This window comes from Notolepis coatsorum (genome assembly GCF_963971535.1).
Source record: "Notolepis coatsorum genome assembly, chromosome: 6".
NCBI classification, from domain to species: Eukaryota; Metazoa; Chordata; class Actinopteri; order Aulopiformes; family Paralepididae; genus Notolepis; species Notolepis coatsorum.
The window spans coordinates 113,627,350-113,646,768 of NC_140170.1; the positions used below are offsets into that span (position 1 = coordinate 113,627,350).

Genomic DNA, 19,419 nt, shown 5'->3' on the forward strand with positions numbered 1-19,419 from the left:
TGTGTTTTGTATCACATGCATGATTAGTTTGAGATGATTAGTGTTTTGTATCACATGCACGATTAGTTTGAGATTAGTAGTAAGTGTTTTGTATCACATGCATTAGTTTGAGATTAGTAGTATCTGTTTTGTATCACTTGCATGATTAGTTTGAGATTAGTAGTATGTGTTTTGTATCACATGCATGATTAGTTGAGATTAGTAGTATGTGTGTTGTATCACATGCATGATTAGTTTGAGATGAGTAGTATGTGTTTTGTATCACATGCATGATTAGTTTGAGATGATTGGTGTTTTGTATCACATGCATGATTAGTTTGAGATTAGTAGTATGTGTTTTGTATCACATGCATTAGTTTGAGATTAGTAGTATGTGTTTTGTATCACATGCATGATTAGTTTGAGATTAGTAGTATGTGTTTTGTATCACATGCATGATTAGTTTGAGATGAGTAGTATGTGTTTTGTATCACATGCATGATTAGTTTGAGATGAGTAGTATGTGTTTTGTATCACATGCATGATTAGTTTGAGATGATTAGTGTTTTGTATCACATGCACGATTAGTTTGAGATTAGTAGTATGTGTTTTGTATCACATGCATTAGTTTGAGATTAGTAGTATGTGTTTGTATCACATGCATGATTAGTTTGAGATGAGTAGTATGTGTTTTGTATCACATGCATGATTAGTTTGAGATGATTAGTTTGTGTTTTGTATCACATGCATGATTAGTTTGAGATGAGTAGTATGTGTTTTGTATCACATGCATGATTAGTTTGAGATGATTGGTGTTTTGTATCACATGCATGATTAGTTTGAGATTAGTAGTATGTGTTTTGTATCACATGCATTAGTTTGAGATGAGTAGTATGTGTTTTGTATCACATGCATGATTAGTTTGAGATTAGTAGTATGTGTTTTGTATCACATGCATGATTAGTTTGAGATGATTAGTATGTGTTCTGTATCACATGCATGATTCGTTTGAGATTAGTAGTATGTGTTTTGTATCACATGCATGATTAGTTTGAGATTAGTAGTATGTGTTTTGTATCACATGCATGATTAGTTTGAGATGATTAGTTTGTGTTTTGTATCACATGCATGATTAGTTTGAGATTATTAGTATGTGTTTTGTATCACAATGCATGATTAGTTTGAGATTATTAGTGTTTTGTATCACAATGCATGATTAGTTTGAGATGATTAGTGTTTTGTATCACATGCATGATTCGTTTGAGATTAGTAGTATGTGTTTTGTATCACATGCATGATTAGTTTGAGATTAGTAGTATGTGTTTTGTATCACATGCATGATTAGTTTGAGATGAGTAGTATGTGTTTTGTATCACATGCATGATTAGTTTGAGATGAGTAGTATGTGTTTTGTATCACATGCATGATTAGTTTGAGATGATTAGTGTTTTGTATCACATGCACGATTAGTTTGAGATTAGTAGTATGTGTTTTGTATCACATGCATTAGTTTGAGATTAGTAGCATGTGTTTGTATCACATGCATGATTAGTTTGAGATGAGTAGTATGTGTTTTGTATCACATGCATGATTAGTTTGAGATGATTAGTTTGTGTTTTGTATCACATGCATGATTAGTTTGAGATGAGTAGTATGTGTTTTGTATCACATGCATGATTAGTTTGAGATGATTGGTGTTTTGTATCACATGCATGATTAGTTTGAGATGAGTAGTATGTGTTTTGTATCACATGCATGATTAGTTTGAGATTAGTAGTATGTGTTTTGTATCACATGCATGATTAGTTTGAGATTAGTAGTATGTGTTTTGTATCACATGCATGATTAGTTTGAGATTATTAGTATGTGTTTTGTATCACATGCATGATTAGTTTGAGATGATTAGTATGTGTTTTGTATCACATGCATGATTAGTTTGAGATGAGTAGTATGTGTTTTGTATCACATGCATGATTAGTTTGAGATTAGTAGTGTGTTTTGTATCACAACGCATGATTAGTTTGAGATGATTAGTTTGTGTTTTGTATCACATGCATGATTAGTTTGAGATGATTAGTATGTGTTCTGTATCACATGCATGATTAGTTTGAGATGAGTAGTATGTGTTTTGTATCACATGCATGATTAGTTTGAGATGAGTAGTATGTGTTTTGTATCACATGCATGATTAGTTTGAGATGATTAGTGTTTTGTATCACATGCACGATTAGTTTGAGATTAGTAGTATGTGTTTTGTATCACATGCATTAGTTTGAGATTAGTAGTATGTGTTTGTATCACATGCATGATTAGTTTGAGATGAGTAGTATGTGTTTTGTATCACATGCATGATTAGTTTGAGATGATTAGTTTGTGTTTTGTATCACATGCATGATTAGTTTGAGATGAGTAGTATGTGTTTTGTATCACATGCATGATTAGTTTGAGATGATTGGTGTTTTGTATCACATGCATGATTAGTTTGAGATTAGTAGTATGTGTTTTGTATCACATGCATTAGTTTGAGATTAGTAGTATGTGTTTTGTATCACATGCATGATTAGTTTGAGATTAGTAGTATGTGTTTTGTATCACATGCATGATTAGTTTGAGATTATTAGTATGTGTTTTGTATCACATGCATGATTAGTTTGAGATGATTAGTATGTGTTTTGTATCACATGCATGATTAGTTTGAGATGAGTAGTATGTGTTTTGTATCACATGCATGATTAGTTTGAGATTAGTAGTATGTGTTTTGTATCACAACGCATGATTAGTTTGAGATGATTAGTTTGTGTTTTGTATCACATGCATGATTAGTTTGAGATTAGTAGTATGTGTTTTGTATCACATGCATTAGTTTGAGATTAGTAGTATGTGTTTTGTATCACATGCATGATTAGTTTGAGATTAGTAGTATGTGTTTTGTATCACATGCATGATTAGTTTGAGATGATTAGTATGTGTTTTGTATCACATGCATGATTAGTTTGAGATGAGTAGTATGTGTTTTGTATCACATGCATGATTAGTTTGAGATTAGTAGTATGTGTTTTGTATTACATGCATGATTAGTTTGAGATGATTAGTATGTGTTCTGTATCACATGCATGATTAGTTTGAGATTAGTAGTATGTGTTTTGTATCACATGCATGATTAGTTTGAGATTAGTAGTATGTGTTTTGTATCACATGCATGATTAGTTTGAGATGAGTAGTATGTGTTTTGTATCACATGCATGATTAGTTTGAGATTATTAGTATGTGTTTTGTATCACAATGCATGATTAGTTTGAGATGATTAGTGTTTTGTATCACAATGCATGATTAGTTTGAGATGATTAGTGTTTTGTATCACATGCATGATTAGTTTGAGATTAGTAGTATGTGTTTTGTATCACATGCATGATTAGTTTGAGATTAGTAGTATGTGTTTTGTATCACATGCATGATTAGTTTGAGATTATTAGTATGTGTTTTGTATCACATGCATGATTAGTTTGAGATTAGTAGTATGCTTTTTGTATCACATGCATGATTAGTTTGAGATTAGTATGTGTTTTGTATCACATGCATGATTAGTTTGAGATTAGTAGTATGCTTTTTGTATCGCATATCCTCTAAATGTTCTAGTGATCAGAGGAAGATTATCTGGTGGCTGGAGGTGACTTATGCTGATGACCACAGCTAAATATATATATATATTTTTACTTGGTATGCAAGTTTACAAAAGAAAACTGTGAAGGTGATTGCATTTTAAAGCTTCTTAATCTGACAGAACAGGTTAAAGAGAGCAACAGGTCTGTAAATTACCATCTATTCCCAAACATTTGACGCTCTGACACTTTCTCTCCAACATGACTTAACCTCTGCTGCCCCAGAGAGACACAAATGGAAATTAACAAATAAGAACAGGGGTTTTCAAATGCAAAAACACTCTTTTCTTGTCTTGTCATTCAGGCGGCGGGGGGGGGGGGGGGGGGGGGGGGGCGGTTCCTTTGTCACTTAGGTTGGCATATAATTAACTCCTGCTTAATATGCTGTTAAAGGGCTCTCCTCCCCATGCCAGCAGCTTTGAACCCACAGGCCAGTGGCCACCGTCGGGGACAAAACTCCAGTGGGCCCGCTCCCTTCAAGCTCCTCCTTGTGTGTGGGCATGTAGTGTTTGCACACAAGGGATGCATGTGTGTGTAGTAGTAGCGGTGGTAGTAAACTAATAGCAAACTTCTCTTCTCCTCCATGGGACACCAGCACAGCTGTGATTAACATTGCTGAGCGGTCAAATCGTCACAATATAATTTAGCTCATTGCAGTTTCAATACTGGATGAATGGCATAACCACATGGAGAGGACAATGGCTGAGATAAACATTTTAGAACCCCCCCCCCCAAAGGACAAACTGATTTTGGAGGACAAGTGAAGGAAAACAGTGTATGGATTGGATGAAGACACCTGAGGCAACGAGTGGTCTCTCTCAGGACCTCTGTACTCCTCCTTGCTCCCCCCTTGCTCCCTTCCTTGCTCCCTCCACTCCTTTCTCTGACCCTCAGATGGAAGAAGGAGGTTTATTACCGCCCCCCTCCCTCTGTTCCTCCTCCTCCTCTCTGTCCATCCCTCCACAAAGGGCTCTGACCTCTCTGTCCCCTTCTGGCTCTTTCTCTTTCTCTACCTCTCCTCTCCCTCCACCTTTAGGATGCTTTCTCTTCCAGCCATTAACAGCCGAATGCCCATTAGTCATGATACCATGAGGGATGACAGGAATGCATGGGGTTTAGTTTTGCAATAAAGGAAAGCATTTTGTTTGAGTCTTTTTGGGGACATTCTGGTTATATCAAATAGTCTATTGTGTATGACTTACTTAAAATGTATGCAAAGAGGAAAAAACATGTATAGCCTAAAACAGAAGAGGAGACTTCACAAATCAACCCCAAGATATTTTATAATGGTAACCTAATGTCAATACAAAGGTAAACGTTGCAATTGTTATATTTGTTGACTTGAATCAAAATGCATTGTAGAGGAGCCAAAGCTATATATTTAGGTTATTGTATTATATGAATGTTTATATGTTTATTTTTATAACCTTACATTGAAACGGCATTAGGAATATTGATTGGATTTAGATAAAGTCATTGAACCGGCTTATTTGTCATATAGAACATTCTAGAACATTTGTGATGTCACAGTATGATGTCATAATAGAACATTCTAGAACATTTGTGATGTCACAGTATGATGCCATAACCCTAGAACATTTGTGATGTCACAGTATGATGTCATAATAGAACATTCTAGAACATTTGTGATGTCACATGTCATAACCAAACATTCTAGAACATTTGTGATGTCACAGTATGCTGTCATAACCAAACATTCTAGAACATTTGTGATGTCACAAGTCATAACCAAACATTCTAGAACATTTATGATGTCACAGTATGATGTCATAATAGAACATTCTAGAACATTTGTGATGTCACAGTATGATGTCATAACCAAACATTCTAGAACATTTGTGTATCTATATATATTCAACAATTCTCTCGGAAGAGGTCCGGCCGTAAAACTCCAAGAAGAAGAAGAAGAAGAGGTCAGTGTGCATCTTGAAACAGTACTGAACAGATAGACAGGTCTTCAATTTATGATTTCACAATTAAATAGCTTTTATTCACTTTATTTAATTTTATTTGTATTAGTAAAAATTAAATAGACATTCGTGTTTTTAGTTTATCGCTAATCTATTGCGCTGTAGCAACAGTCCATCAGACAGATCCACATGGATCAACTATTCACACTGCTACTGTAGTTTGTGTGCGTCGTGAAGCCACCCGGCTCGCTATTATCACCAGCGCAGAACTCTGCACGTTGCTTAGAGGTGTGGGGGGGGGGGTTCTAAAGGGTTCGAATGCCAAGGGGGGTCCTCGACGGCTGTGTTAGAGCTTTCTATCGGATGTTTTTTTCAGTTGCAAAACAGATTACGGTCCAGGTTCCAGCACAAAGGAACGTCAATGCACGACTTCCTATAGTCATCCCGGAGTGAATGGACGCGCAGGACGGGGGCCACTCCAGGGTACTTGCAGGTGCGATGTGTGTAACAGCCAGTGCCGTAAAAAACACCAGGGGGCTTTGCATGTTTTAACATACCTGCCGATGAACTGCCATCCCATGTCATAATAAGCAAGTGTTCCTTTATGCCTTAAGAGTGACTCGTGGGATATAGCCTACTTTCTATCCGCATATTTCGTCATCAAAATCCAACTAGGCTACTGAGTCAACTAGCATAATGACTCAACTCAAAACACACACACACACACACAAAGGTGTAAACTGGCAGTAGCCTATTATATACTGCTGCTATCCCGTCAAGCAGTTTGCAACAGGGTGCAAAGACAATAAGCTGCGGCGCCAGAGCCAGACTTGTCAAAACAAAAATTATATACCGTTAATAGACCTATTTAGTTACATTATTATGTCAGCACGAGTAGGTCTACACTAGGGTTATCTTCTTATCATCGGTTGACGGTTAGGCTGCCAGCGCGAGAGTAACGGTCCGCGGGGCCACCCTCTGCTGATGACATCACACACACCGGAGCTCCATCCAGAGTCTGTCTCCCGCTGTGACCGAACTGTTTCTCTGTTTCTCACCAGTCACTTGTTGTTTCACTTGAAGCACAACTCGGGACACACGCAGCACCAGTGACCTTCTCCGGGTTTGTTTAGAGCGTCACGATGGCAGAGGAAAGCAGGGGAAAACGAAGGAAACAAGCCAACCCGAGGAGAAATCAAGGTGAGAGATTTTCCAAGTTTGTATATATCTTAGACTGTGATCAAATAGGCTGTTGGTTTGCAGCGTCCGGGAGTCGGGACCCCACTTTATCTCATGACACAAAAGCCGTTACAGAAGAATATCTATATCTGGACATCTGCTGTAGCCTATAATATAATTCAAAACTGATCTTATGAAATGTAGCCATGTAGCTTACAGCGTGCAGCGCGAAAATAACGTTGGCTACTGTCTGCACCTCATTCATACATTGGTTTCATGTTTTGCATTGATGCGTTGCTATGGCTGTAACCGTCGGTCCACGCAACGCAGGCTGCAGAGGTGATGTGTAGAACTGTCCACTTTCTTCATCTCGCGAACCAAACCTGTGCGGTCCACCTTGTCAATGCTATGCACATGTGTGTGACATTCCGCAGGTGGCTACAATATCCTAGTGTAGGGTTGTTGTTGTTGTGCTAGCAAAATATATAGACAAATATATATAGTCAACAACTTTTTTTCTCCTTTTTTTATTGGGCTACATATATTTCTGCTAAGCTTTCTTTCTCTCTCTCTTTCTCTTTTTTAATTCGTTTTATTTTCGTTATATTTAGTTTGTATCCAACTCAGAAGTAGCCAACGCGTGTATACATTTATACGTAAACTTATATTTGACATTTTATTTAGAACGTCACAGAGGAATGCTTTCAGAGAGCCAACGCATTTATTTGCCTCCACATAATTTGACCGTTTAGATTTAGGTTGACGGTTTTACTCATTTTATTAGTAGGCCATGACCACGAGACAATTAAGAAGATAGAACATATTGTATAAATTAACATGATATTTATTTTAATTTCAGAATTCTTTATTCAGTAAAATTATTTGTATTATTATCTTTTTAACATTAACATAATTTGTAATGCATAGGCCTACTACAGACACCAGCCAGACACCAGACTTCTACAAAAGTTATAAACAAATTTCTCTTCTGTCAACCTCAGATTCAAAGTAGCCTATTTAACTTGTGTGGATCAGCGTGGTTAAATGTATAAATTAGTTGACACTTGCCATCAAATGCAACAGGCTACTGATTTATTCATATGACACCCGAGAACTTTATGCATGATATTTACATTTAAATGTTCTGATTTATTTTCCCCAGTTTGCTTTTCAAGTGTCCCATAATGCTTTATTATGGTATTCAACCATCTCAGATTCTGATGAGCTGTATGATGGTGTCAGTTACTGTCAATCTATGCTTATAACAGCTATAGTGCTATGAGGAACTGAACAAGGAAAGTTTGTAGTTACAGTATGTAGCCTACATCAGCTAGTGTCTTCTTTGGTTAGATGAAGTGTTAAGTAATGCACCAGCATGCATGGACACGCACTTACTCATGCAAACACGTGTATACACACACAGACAAACACAGATCTCATGCATGCAGATACAGGCACACACATATACAGAATTACGCAGACACACACATACTCACCCACACAGACACACACACGTGACGTGCCCATATACTCACACACATACACACACATACATCCCCAAGCATCAATCCATGTTTCTTAATCCTCTTGTGGTTCATGAAAACCAACACAAATCATGCGTTTGCGTGTTTGGTCTTTCTTTGGCATGCAGCATCCTCCACACACAACTAGCTGTAAGGAGTCAGCTTCCTCATTTGGAAGCAGAGAGTATGTGGAGCTCAACAAACTCACACCAGGGTGAAAGCCCCTCTGGCTACTTGGTGCTAACGGGTAACCACACTCACACACATACTTACACACTTACACACTCACACACACACACACACACACACACACACACACTCACACACACACACACACACACACACACACACACACTCGCTCACACTCACGCTGTCTCATTTAAGCCATAGTGTAACATAATTTGAGAAGTCTGTTAAACTCTAGTAAAACTAGTATCTAGTTAAACTCTAGTCATTGTAGCATAAAAGACACCTGTTACACCAGTGCTGGTCCCCTGGGTGTTGCTGAGCGGTCTATAGGCTATAGCTGTCTGGAAGAGTTAAGACTCTTTTCTAGTATTAGTTGTAATGGGGGTGGCCCTTGAAGGTGGTAATATTATTGCCTGCTGATAAGACAAAAAGACAACCATTTTCCAGTCCCCACGAGCAAGAAGATTGAGAAACGCTGCCCTAGCACACAGAGGAACACACACATGCATAATACACCCATGTGAACACACATACACGCACGCACACACACACACACACACACACACACACACACACACACACACACACACACACACACACACACACACGCACGCACACACACACACACACACACACACACACACACACACACACACACACACACTCAACCCTTCCTCTTCCTGCCACATAGCACTGTGTCCACCCAATAATACCTCCTTCACAGGTCTCTATTCTGCTAAGATGACAGAAAAGACGGACATCTTAAAAGTCGACATATAGATTATTCACTGAAACTTTCTGAAAGGCATTTATCACTCCAGTCAATCTGTAATATCATTCAACGACACATTATCAGCTGGGGACTTAACTCAAGCTTGCTATTCTTTTTGACTTTGCTTTCCTTTCATAAAATGCTGAGGCTACGACTTGGGATGCATCAAATTGCAATGCAAAAATTAAATCTCAACATATCAATCTGTCTGGGATTGCATTTTGTTCAGACACACGTAAAAATTATTTGTGCAAAGTTTGGGAAAGAGTTGTTGAGAGAGGTAGCACACAGCATGTGAAATATATATGAAAATGGGCCTTTTTGGGCATTGGTGGAGTTGGGGGTAAACTGTGATGCAGAGCCACACAGGCAAAGCTATTTATAGGCCCATCCCCCAAAAAGTTGCAGGTGCGAGAAAATGTTTTTAAAACAGGGTAAAATGTGCGGGAATGTGGGAGCGGACAGGTCTCTGTGCTTGAAATGCAACAATGTTGCACTTGCAACCTTGTGCGTGTAACTCAACACACACACACACACACACACACACACACACACACACACACACACACACACACACACACACATGTGTGTGTACCTGCGCGTGTGTGTGTGTGTGCGAGCGCGAGCACGTACACACACACAGACTAACAGCAGGCCATGTTGGGGGAGGACAGCGTGAAGGGACACTTTGCCATAAAAACTGATGTACTGTTCCACCTCTAAATCACCTCGTATTGCAAAACTATTTTGCATGTATTGTTTTTACATGGATGATAACACTTTTAGCACCCAGACAAATCAATACACTGGAAATGTGTATTTTGATGCACCTACTGTCTAGAAGTCATACTTACATTACTTTCTCTGTGCACATAGTCTGTATGCGTGTGTGCAAGGCGCATTATGTATATGTGTCTACATAATTGTGGATGGAAATTTTGTATCTTTAATTTTGACCCTCCCTCCGAGGCAGGCATCTTCACCAGAGGGGTCAGAGTGCAGGGTCAACAATTTGCAACATCCTCTGAAAAAAGTATAGGTGTTCAGTGTTTTGCTTAAGGACACTTAGGGGATAGGGATGGACACGGTGGCTGTTGCAGGGAATTTAAGCCACAATTATTCGGGTCTCTCTAAACACCAGGCCACCCTGACGTTCCTACTATGTCTGATAGTTTACAGCATCTCACTGGAACCGGGGCAAACCGCTGAAATTGCATTGTTTAAAATATTTAAATATGCAAAGGGAGGATCAACCAATCTTTCACACTTCCCAGACACTGGTGATAATTGTATATAACTGTGGGAATGGTTCCCAACCTTTTTGGCAACCCAATATTTTGGTCAGAAAATTCCTGTGACCCTAATGTTTGAAATACATGAAAACTATGTGTTGATGTGGTTCATGTAGACCTAGGGTAGTTTGGTGTAGGACCACTAGGCCGGTAGGGAAATCCAATATTTAATTTAGCAGGAATCAAGCTGCTCTTCTAAGTCATTGACAATCAGGCAAACAGTGGGTTTTCTTGTGGCTTCTGTCTGATCAACAAACTGCTGAAAGAAGTTCCCGCTGAAAGCAGTTTTAAAGAATTTTCAAGACACTTTTTTAATATCAGATGACCCCGTATCCAACTCCAGTGTTGTGAAACTCTGGTGTGTGTCTGTCTATGTGTGTGTGTGTGTGGTGTGTGTGTGTGTGCGCGTGTGTGTGTGCGTGTGCGCGTGTGTGTAAAGCAGGGAATGTGTTGGCACTCTGCGTGTAGAGCGTAGAAGGTCGTTGATAAAACCAAATGAATTTGGCAGCCTGGACTCATAAGACAGCGATTAGGGGATCTTTTCCAAACCAGAGGAAGAAAGTAAAACGCAGGCAGTCTTTTCTTCTCTTTCCAAGGCGCCTATTGATTATGTCTCTGTCTCCCCTAATAAAACTGTCAATGTCCACCTATATCAAGCAACGTGCGGAAATTACTAGTCTTTATTCCCTACAGATTAAAAGCAGTCCTGCTAACAGGCATATCAGACACAGAGAGGGGAAACATGTCTATTGGAAATGACAAGCTGTCTTTATTATCCCGGATATGTGCAGCAGATTCAGAGTTTCAAAGAGTTTTAATGATTTAATTACAGAGGACCGATAACCAAGTGGTAAAACACTATAATATTCTCCTATATGTATATGGCCACTTTACATTTACCCAATAATCTCCAGCATCACTGCGTGGTTTGATGAGGAAAAGAGGCAGCGAAATCTTCCTTTTGTTGTAGCTGATGGAATGCGTCACTATACTATATATAGTTATTAATTAGCGAAAGACTTGATAGTCAAGCGCTATGTTCTCTGTGCCTAATGCTGCTTGCAAGTCATATCGAACCAGTATCTCCAACACCAGCAGCTCATCTGATGGGGGATGGAAAAGATGATTATCTCTCCTTTCTGTAGCAAAAAGAATGATGAAATGGATTACCATAGTTATGACAAAAATGATGAAATGCATCAACGCATACACAGTGAAAATGATGAAATTCACTATAGCTTTTCCCTTTAAGTTTTAGAGGCCAACTTTAGTGACAACCCTTTACATCCCCTCTTTTCACCCACCACTCTCTTATTGTCTGGTAGCTACAACAAGCATTCTCAGCAGAGACTACAGAAATGTTCATATTATTTTTGTTGCCCTAATGCAATTAGTTGACTAATCATCGTTAGGCTCTTTGTCGACTAATCATCATAAGACTTGCTTTAGTCGATTCGTCTTTTTTTCCCTTTTAAGTATTTACTAAAGTATTTATTAGTCATAATTACTGGAAAATGATTCATTCATTCATTCAATCTTTATTTATACTTGATAAATACACTGAGTAGTTAAAATTATCTACAGTGTCGTCGAGATGTTACATTCACAAGTGTCATAAAAAAATTTAAATAATAAAACCTGATTGGTTATCAAGATTCTAAACCGACCCATAGACACTAGAATGTCTAGTTTCAGAGTTTCCTGCAGGGTATTCCATGAGGTAGGGGGCAGAGAAGCCCAAAGCAGATCTACCAAGTTCAGTACAAGCTCTAGGCACACTTAAGTGTAAGCCAATTACTAGATTGTGTATGACAGGGCCCAGTGGTCCATTCCAATAAAGAAGTAATATAATTTGGACAGTCTCTAATTATGGCTTTATAAAGAAATTATAATCGCTTCTCTGGCATCGCAAAGGTTTCACAATTCTCTAAACGAGCACTATAATAAAGGTCCTTCTGCATAACGGCACCCAAGTGAGGACAACAAACGTGTGACGTGTGAAATCAACTATTAAAATTACTTTAGTTGAATAAAGTCTGTGACTATTAGTCTACTAAGAGTGTAATTGAGCAGGGAGAGCCTCGTGGTCTCCTGACGGGCCCACTAGAAATAGATTTCCCACACTGATACAACATATAAACAATGTTTCCTGTCTTGCACGGCCCTTTCCATCTCTCAGCTGTGTCTCTTTCCCATCGTGGCTGCTGGCTGCCACCACCACCCCAAATAACCTAAGGATGTGGAGAGACACAAGCGGTGGAGAATGACACGAGAGGTGGTTGAGAGAGAGTGAGGGTGAGGGTTACGGTGAAATCTAAACTCAACAACATCACAAGTACGTAGCCTACTGACCCATTAGCCCCGAGACGATAACGATTCGCTTATATTTCTGAACTAAGCGTTGTCATTCGTGTCGGTCAGGGCCTGCTCCTTACACCTTCCACTAGCCTCAAACTCACGAGTCGCATATTTCTTTCAACCCGATAGACAGTGTTGATCGAGCTCATTCAAAAGTTATCTTTTTAGATTAGACCGAGGATAGCGTTTAAAAAAAGAGGAGAGAGTCTAACTAACCGAACGCTCCGGCTCTGTTACATAAGTACTGCCACAAAGGTCATATTTAGACCCATTGCCTTTCACATAATTTTTTTTGTAGTCCATAAAAAAACTAAACTCTATTGTTGAGTTGATTTGCCTTTTTCCCTCTCGTTCCTCCACTCCCTCGTTCTCCAGTTCTTCTTTTTTCAAGTGCCAATTTATTTAAACTCTTTCCCCCCCTTTCCTTCTTTCTCCTTCATTGATTTCCAAACCCCAGTCTTTTTATGCAGCTGGGCCCCAGCTGTGTGTCTGTGACTGTGTGTGTGTGTGTGTGTGTGTGTGTGTGTGTGTGTGTGTGCGTGTGCGTGTGCGTGTGCGTGTGTGTGTGTGTGTGTGTGTGTGTGTGTGTGTGGTGTGTGTGAGAGAAACTGTGTGTGTGTGTGTCTGTGTGTGCGTTTGTGTGTGTGTGCGTCTGTGTGTGTGCGTATGTGCACGCGCATGTGTGTGTGTGTGGCTTCCTCTGGCACAGCACTGCCACAGTGGGCAGAGCGTACTGTACAAGAGGGACTCGAAGGGAGAAAGAGAGAGAGAGAGAGAGAGAGAGAGAGACAAAGAGAGAGGATGCCGCTGTTGTGTTGTATTTTACTGAGTGGAGGAGAGGCTGAAGGACGTTTCTCTGAAGCGAGCCCAGTAGTACCACCGCTGTACAGAGGAACGACACACACACAGGGGGAAGGACACAGCGGCAGCCAGGCCAGGCACCAGAGTTTATTACCAGGCCTCTTCACATGAGGTTCGAACCCCAGGCATCAGAACCGGCAGGAAGGACCGAGGAGGAGGAGGAGGAGGAGGAGGAGGAGGAGGAGGAGGAGAGGAAGATGAGAGAGGTGGAAGACTGATGGGGTTGACAGGGTTGGAGACAGTAAAAAAGGATCTTTTTCGTTTTGCTGTGAGAAGTGAAGAGATGGAGGGGTGTGTGGGGAGGGGAGGGTGACAGAGTGTGGGACCATATGGCATTGTGAGAACCCCAGAGATCTTAGTATCACATGTCCCTCCCATCGCAGCTGTATGCTTACAAAGCAGTAATAGGGAATCCCTTGATTGAGTCTATATATATATAGCATATATATACATAGCATATTTCTGCAGCTCTTCCGTTATTGCTCACCTGACCACATACCGTGTATACCGTGTTCTCAAAGGGTCTGAGGTTGTATGTGGCAGAAGTGGTGGCAGGCAGATTAGACATACAGAATATAGTGGCTGAAAAGACTGTACCTAAAACTCCAGACAGACTGTACAACTCAAGACAGACTGTACCTGCAACTCAAGACAGACTGTACCTAAAACTCCATACAGACTGTACAACTCAAGACACACTGTACCTGCAACTCAAGACAGACTGTACCTAAAACTCAAGACAGACTGTACAACTCAAGACAGACTGTACCTGCAACTCAAGACAGACTGTACAACTCAAGACAGACTGTACCTACAACTCAAGACAGACTGTACAACTCAAGACAGACTGTACCTGCAACTCAAGACAGACTACCTACAACTCAAGAAAGACTGTACCTACATCTCAAGACAGACTGTTCCTACATCTCAAGACAGACTGTGTACCTTCAACTCAAGACAGACTATGTACCTTCAACTCAAGACAGACTGTGTACCTTCAACTCAAGACAGACTGTGTACCTTCAACTCAAGACAGACTGTGTACCTTCAACTCAAGACAGACTGTACCTTCAACTCAAGACAGACTGTGTACCTTCAACTCAACACAGACTGTGTACCTTCAACTCAAGACAGACTGTGTACCTTCAACTCAAGACAGACTGTGTACCTTCAACTCAAGACAGACTGTGTACCTTCAACTCAAGACAGACTGTGTACCTTCAACTCAAGACACTGTGTACCTTCAACTCAAGACAGACTGTGTACCTTCAACTCAAGACAGACTGTGTACCTTCAACTCAAGACAGACTGTGTACCTTCAACTCAACACAGACTGTGTATCTTCAACTCAAGACAGACTACAACTCAACAATGTTATTGAATCAGTAGGATGATACACATATTTGACGTTAGTCTGGCACAGCTAGATCTCAAGCCTCAGGCCAGCTTCGTATGGAGGTCTGGAAAGTGCCAGAATGTGTTTGAATGGAGGTGATGGGAGCTGTCGCCACATTGGTGATTGGACGTCGTCGAAGTCACACACTGCCTTTAGCCAATCATCCTCTAGAGATTGTCCCCTTCAGTTCCTCAAACCCTAGTTATTTTTCACTGGCCAAAGGCCTCCACCACTCTTTAACGGGCGAGACGGCAGAGTTTCCCCGTTCTTTAGAAAGAGAACGAGAGGAAGGCTGGAGCTGAGTATTGGCGTGTATTATATTGTGGTGTGTCACCACAACTAGAACTGTAGTGCTATAAGAGTCCTTCAGACCTGTGCTTGGGCTCATGGCAGGGCAGCCATTGTAGAAGTCCACCACGTGCATCTAATACTGCATCCAGTATCTGTTAGTACGGCAGTCACCCTGGCAGCCTCTTCTTCCTCAGTCGTAAAACCAGTACTAACCAAACCACAAAATAAATCGTTCTCAAGTGACTGGTTAAAGGTAGCTTTTCATTCCTCTGATGTAAGAATATGGACACAATTTGAATTTCTCAAACAATGCCTCTCGGGCCTGGAGCACTAATTCAGCGGTCATTCACTTTGCATACATCTGCCATTGTGGAATCACATTCCTTCATGTGTCATGATCATCATGCCATCGACCATATTCACATGGCGTGCCATTTTTCTCTCACGTTATGCTCGGGTCGGGGTGGGAACAGGGTGAAAAGGAATCCCAACCTGGGCATGACATAAGAGCCAAATTGCCGCCATGTGACTATGGTCAATTGTAAATACCATGGGAGATGCACACAATAGGTGGAAGAGAACATCATCTGAGTTTGTGTGGAGAAGAAGGATCTGAGCAGAACCTGAACACGTCACCATGATGTCATCAGTGGAGGTTTTGGGAGAGACTTCTTCTCTCTCGCAGACTGTGTTCTCTCACACCTCATACTGTGACACGTAACGTTATTAACTGCAGAACGTGAGGTGTGTGTATTTGTTTGCGCAGCGCCAGCATGTGGTGGCCGCGCACACAAGTGTAGGTGTGTGTACGTGTTTACAGTTTAGCAGGTTCACACATTTAAGTTGAAGGCTAACTATATATTTCCTGCCGGTTCTCACCCATAGAGATGTTAGCTTTCACACATTTCTGTCTGATGGAAAACGGTTTAAACACAGAATAATATTGTGAATTCTTGTACCGCCGCTTGTTCCTCTTGAAATGATATCCCGCCTTAAGATCGATACTTGCATCTTCCTTTCTTCTGCCAGGACAAACGGGGCACCGTTTTCCCATTATACTTAGCACGCACTTGACAGACAGAGCCTCTCTGTGTACAATTCAGAGATATATGTGCTGTTTTAGCACACCTCTAATTAAATTTGGAAACCCTGCTTCAGCTGTCGTGTGTTACAAGACCCAGATGGGTGGCAGAGAGAGACACAGTTAAGAGGCTGACAAAGAGAGAGGGGGGGGGGGGTAATGAGAGTTGGGGAGAGGGAGAGAGATAGATAGAGAGAGAGAGGAGAGACAGGCAGAAAGACAGTGAGAGAGAGAGAGAATGAGGGCAGGAGGGGAAGAGAGAGAGAGAGTGCAGGGGGGCAGTTCCCCTCACAGTGAGTAGGGCAGTCAGTTAGACGCAACTGGTTTATTTGCTCAGCGTATGCCAGCGTTTGCAGCAAGGGAAGTAGATGCAGTGGGGCCAGCAGCAGGCTGGAGGAGGAACAGTGGGAGATCTGGGGTGTATCAACAGCAGATAGGAGCAGGCTGGTGTTTGTTTCGGTCTGTCTTCATCACCTCACAGGCCTGTAAACCTCACACCTGCTAGATGGGCTGGGCTGTTTGTGGCTTGGCCAACGAAGCTCTAGACTGTTTGTTCCTTCTTCCTCACCCCTTGCTTTGCCTTTTCTCTTTATTTGATTCTTTCTCTCTTTCTTCACTACGTGTCCAATTCTAATTTCCTCTTCTTTATTTCTTCTAACAGATCTCAGTCTTTTGTTGGCTGACTTTCCATGTCGACAATTGATTTAATTTAATTTCCTCAATCTTTTTTTCTTTTTTCTTTGGTCAATGGATCCATACAGTTGAAGCTATTCTGAAAGTCTTGTGCCGTACTATGTATTCTGTATTCTATCTTCCATTAGCTCTGCAGAGGACACAGCAGAAGATTCCTTCTCAAAGTTGTAGAGTAGAACTTAATACACATTTTGACTTTTGAGTTGAAAAAATCAATGATTTAAGATTTAAAATAATGCCAGATGACGTTGCACCGTCTGACTGCTGAAATTAGTAAGACAAGGTAATTATCCAAAACTTTAATAGTTTGTAGGTGGAGAGGCCAAACGGTAACCTTAAAGCCACAGGTTCAGTCCCTGGCACAGGCAGTAAGTAGGGTGTATTCCAGCTGTGAGCTGGCGATGAGGAAGGTAGGTGGCTGGTATTACATCAATGGTGCCCATCATCCCAAAATACCCATGAACCCCTAATTACTTAACGGGTGCTTTAATGCAGACAGCCCAGCACTCTTGAAGAAGAAACGCATATGTGAACAATGACCAATGTGTGCATATCTAAAGAAGGATATACAATAACTTAACTTAACTTAACTTAACTTAACATGAGACATAACTGCACCTTGTTTAAACATGGTGGATAATAACATTTATTTTCTCTATCAAGATACCGTAGCCTTCTGCGGATGTTGTGGAATAGTTCAGGTGACGTAGCAGGTTGTCAACCCATCCATCCCTCCACCTCTCTCCCTCCCTCTCCTCATCTCCCTCTCTCTGTACCTGTGCATAACAGGTACCACCTTAATCTGACCTGCGCTGCTTGCAGACCTCCCTCACACACACACACACACACACACACACACACACACACACACACACACACACACACACACACACACACACACACACACACACACACACACACACACACACGCACACACACACATACACGCACACACGCACACCTGGGAGGGAGTGAACACATTCCATGAAGAGAGAGAGCTCCATCAGCAGGGCATTAGTCTACCTGTAACAGAGGCAGCGTAGGCTATCTTGTGCTCTTGGCTGTGGGGAGGTGAATACATTTCCATGTGTTGTCAAGTTTATTTTGTTTTAGAGGCACCACAAGCCAAACATTGGTACCAGTATACACCCCCACCCCATTCTGCAACATTCTGGGTTTCCCCTCACACTGGGAACAAACCACATGCTCTGTTTTCTTTCTGTAAATGTGTCATGAAATTCCATATGGGAAAGATCACCAATGTGGCATGACAAAAAGAAAATCATTAATTTATGATATTACTTGAGGTACTCCCAAATAATACAATGCAGGCCAACCTCAGTCACAATTATCTCAGCTTTTTGGTTTGCAGTCTTAAAGGGGGAACACCAGCCAAATTAAGAATCCCGATATGTTATTTCCATGGCCTGGGAAAGTTCAATCAGTATTTGTGAACATGAGCTACTCTCTCCAAAAGTCAGAAGCCAGAGAAGCAAGACTCAAACCTGTGACATCATCAGGTATAACGTCCAGGCCATAGGCAGTGCATGGGAAACTGATCCTGTAGACCCACAATGATGTTTTTACGCTCAAATGAGTTTTAATCTATAGTAGTGTTCTTGGTTCTGAAGCAGAAAATATAGCTACCAGTATACTCGGAGAATTTCCCTAGGTGTTCTCAGTGTCACCATTACTATTATTGTTCTTGTAAATGTTCTTGTGTACATGGGCCAGACATGGCCATCACACAGACCAGGGGGGTCTGGCACAGTGTAGTTCCTTGAGCCATTATTAACGGTACCATTATTAATGACCATTATTACCCAATGCATTGTCTATGGAGCAGCATAGTTTTATCACTCTAGTTTTTGGATTAGGGAAGAGAGTTTTCAGTATTATCTTTGGACTATCTCAGACCATAGGAATAATATATATGATATGATGTTCTTATCATATCATATTATAATTTTAACCCCCGGCCCTATTCAAACATAGACTGGCGTGATGTTGACTAGTACAGACCATAGTACAGACTGATTTCACGCATCACTTTAGTATTGAGGAACATAGCACTGCTGCGTCTTCTGGATGTAATCCAATCCAACACTTATTCACTTCACCGCCATATTGGTCCAGTTTGATGAAAGCTCATGATTATCCGTAGCTTTCATGTTTTGAAATACATGGAAGTGAATTAGTCATCAGCTCATTGAAA

The 19,419-nt window shown here is 40.8% G+C and overlaps 1 protein-coding gene across 1 annotated transcript in view; it reads left to right on the plus strand.

The window, feature by feature from the left end:
* Nucleotides 1-6,711: 6,711 nt before the first annotated feature.
* LOC311229644 (zinc finger E-box-binding homeobox 2) overlaps nucleotides 6,712-19,419 on the plus strand; it is a gene marked incomplete at both ends in the record, with an annotated part of 46,352 nt that continues 33,644 nt past the window's right edge. Inside the window, one exon of the mRNA XM_084315721.1 lies at nucleotides 6,712-6,769. Coding sequence (XP_084171847.1) covers nucleotides 6,712-6,769 — 58 coding nt within the window. The remainder of the gene's footprint in view (nucleotides 6,770-19,419) is intronic.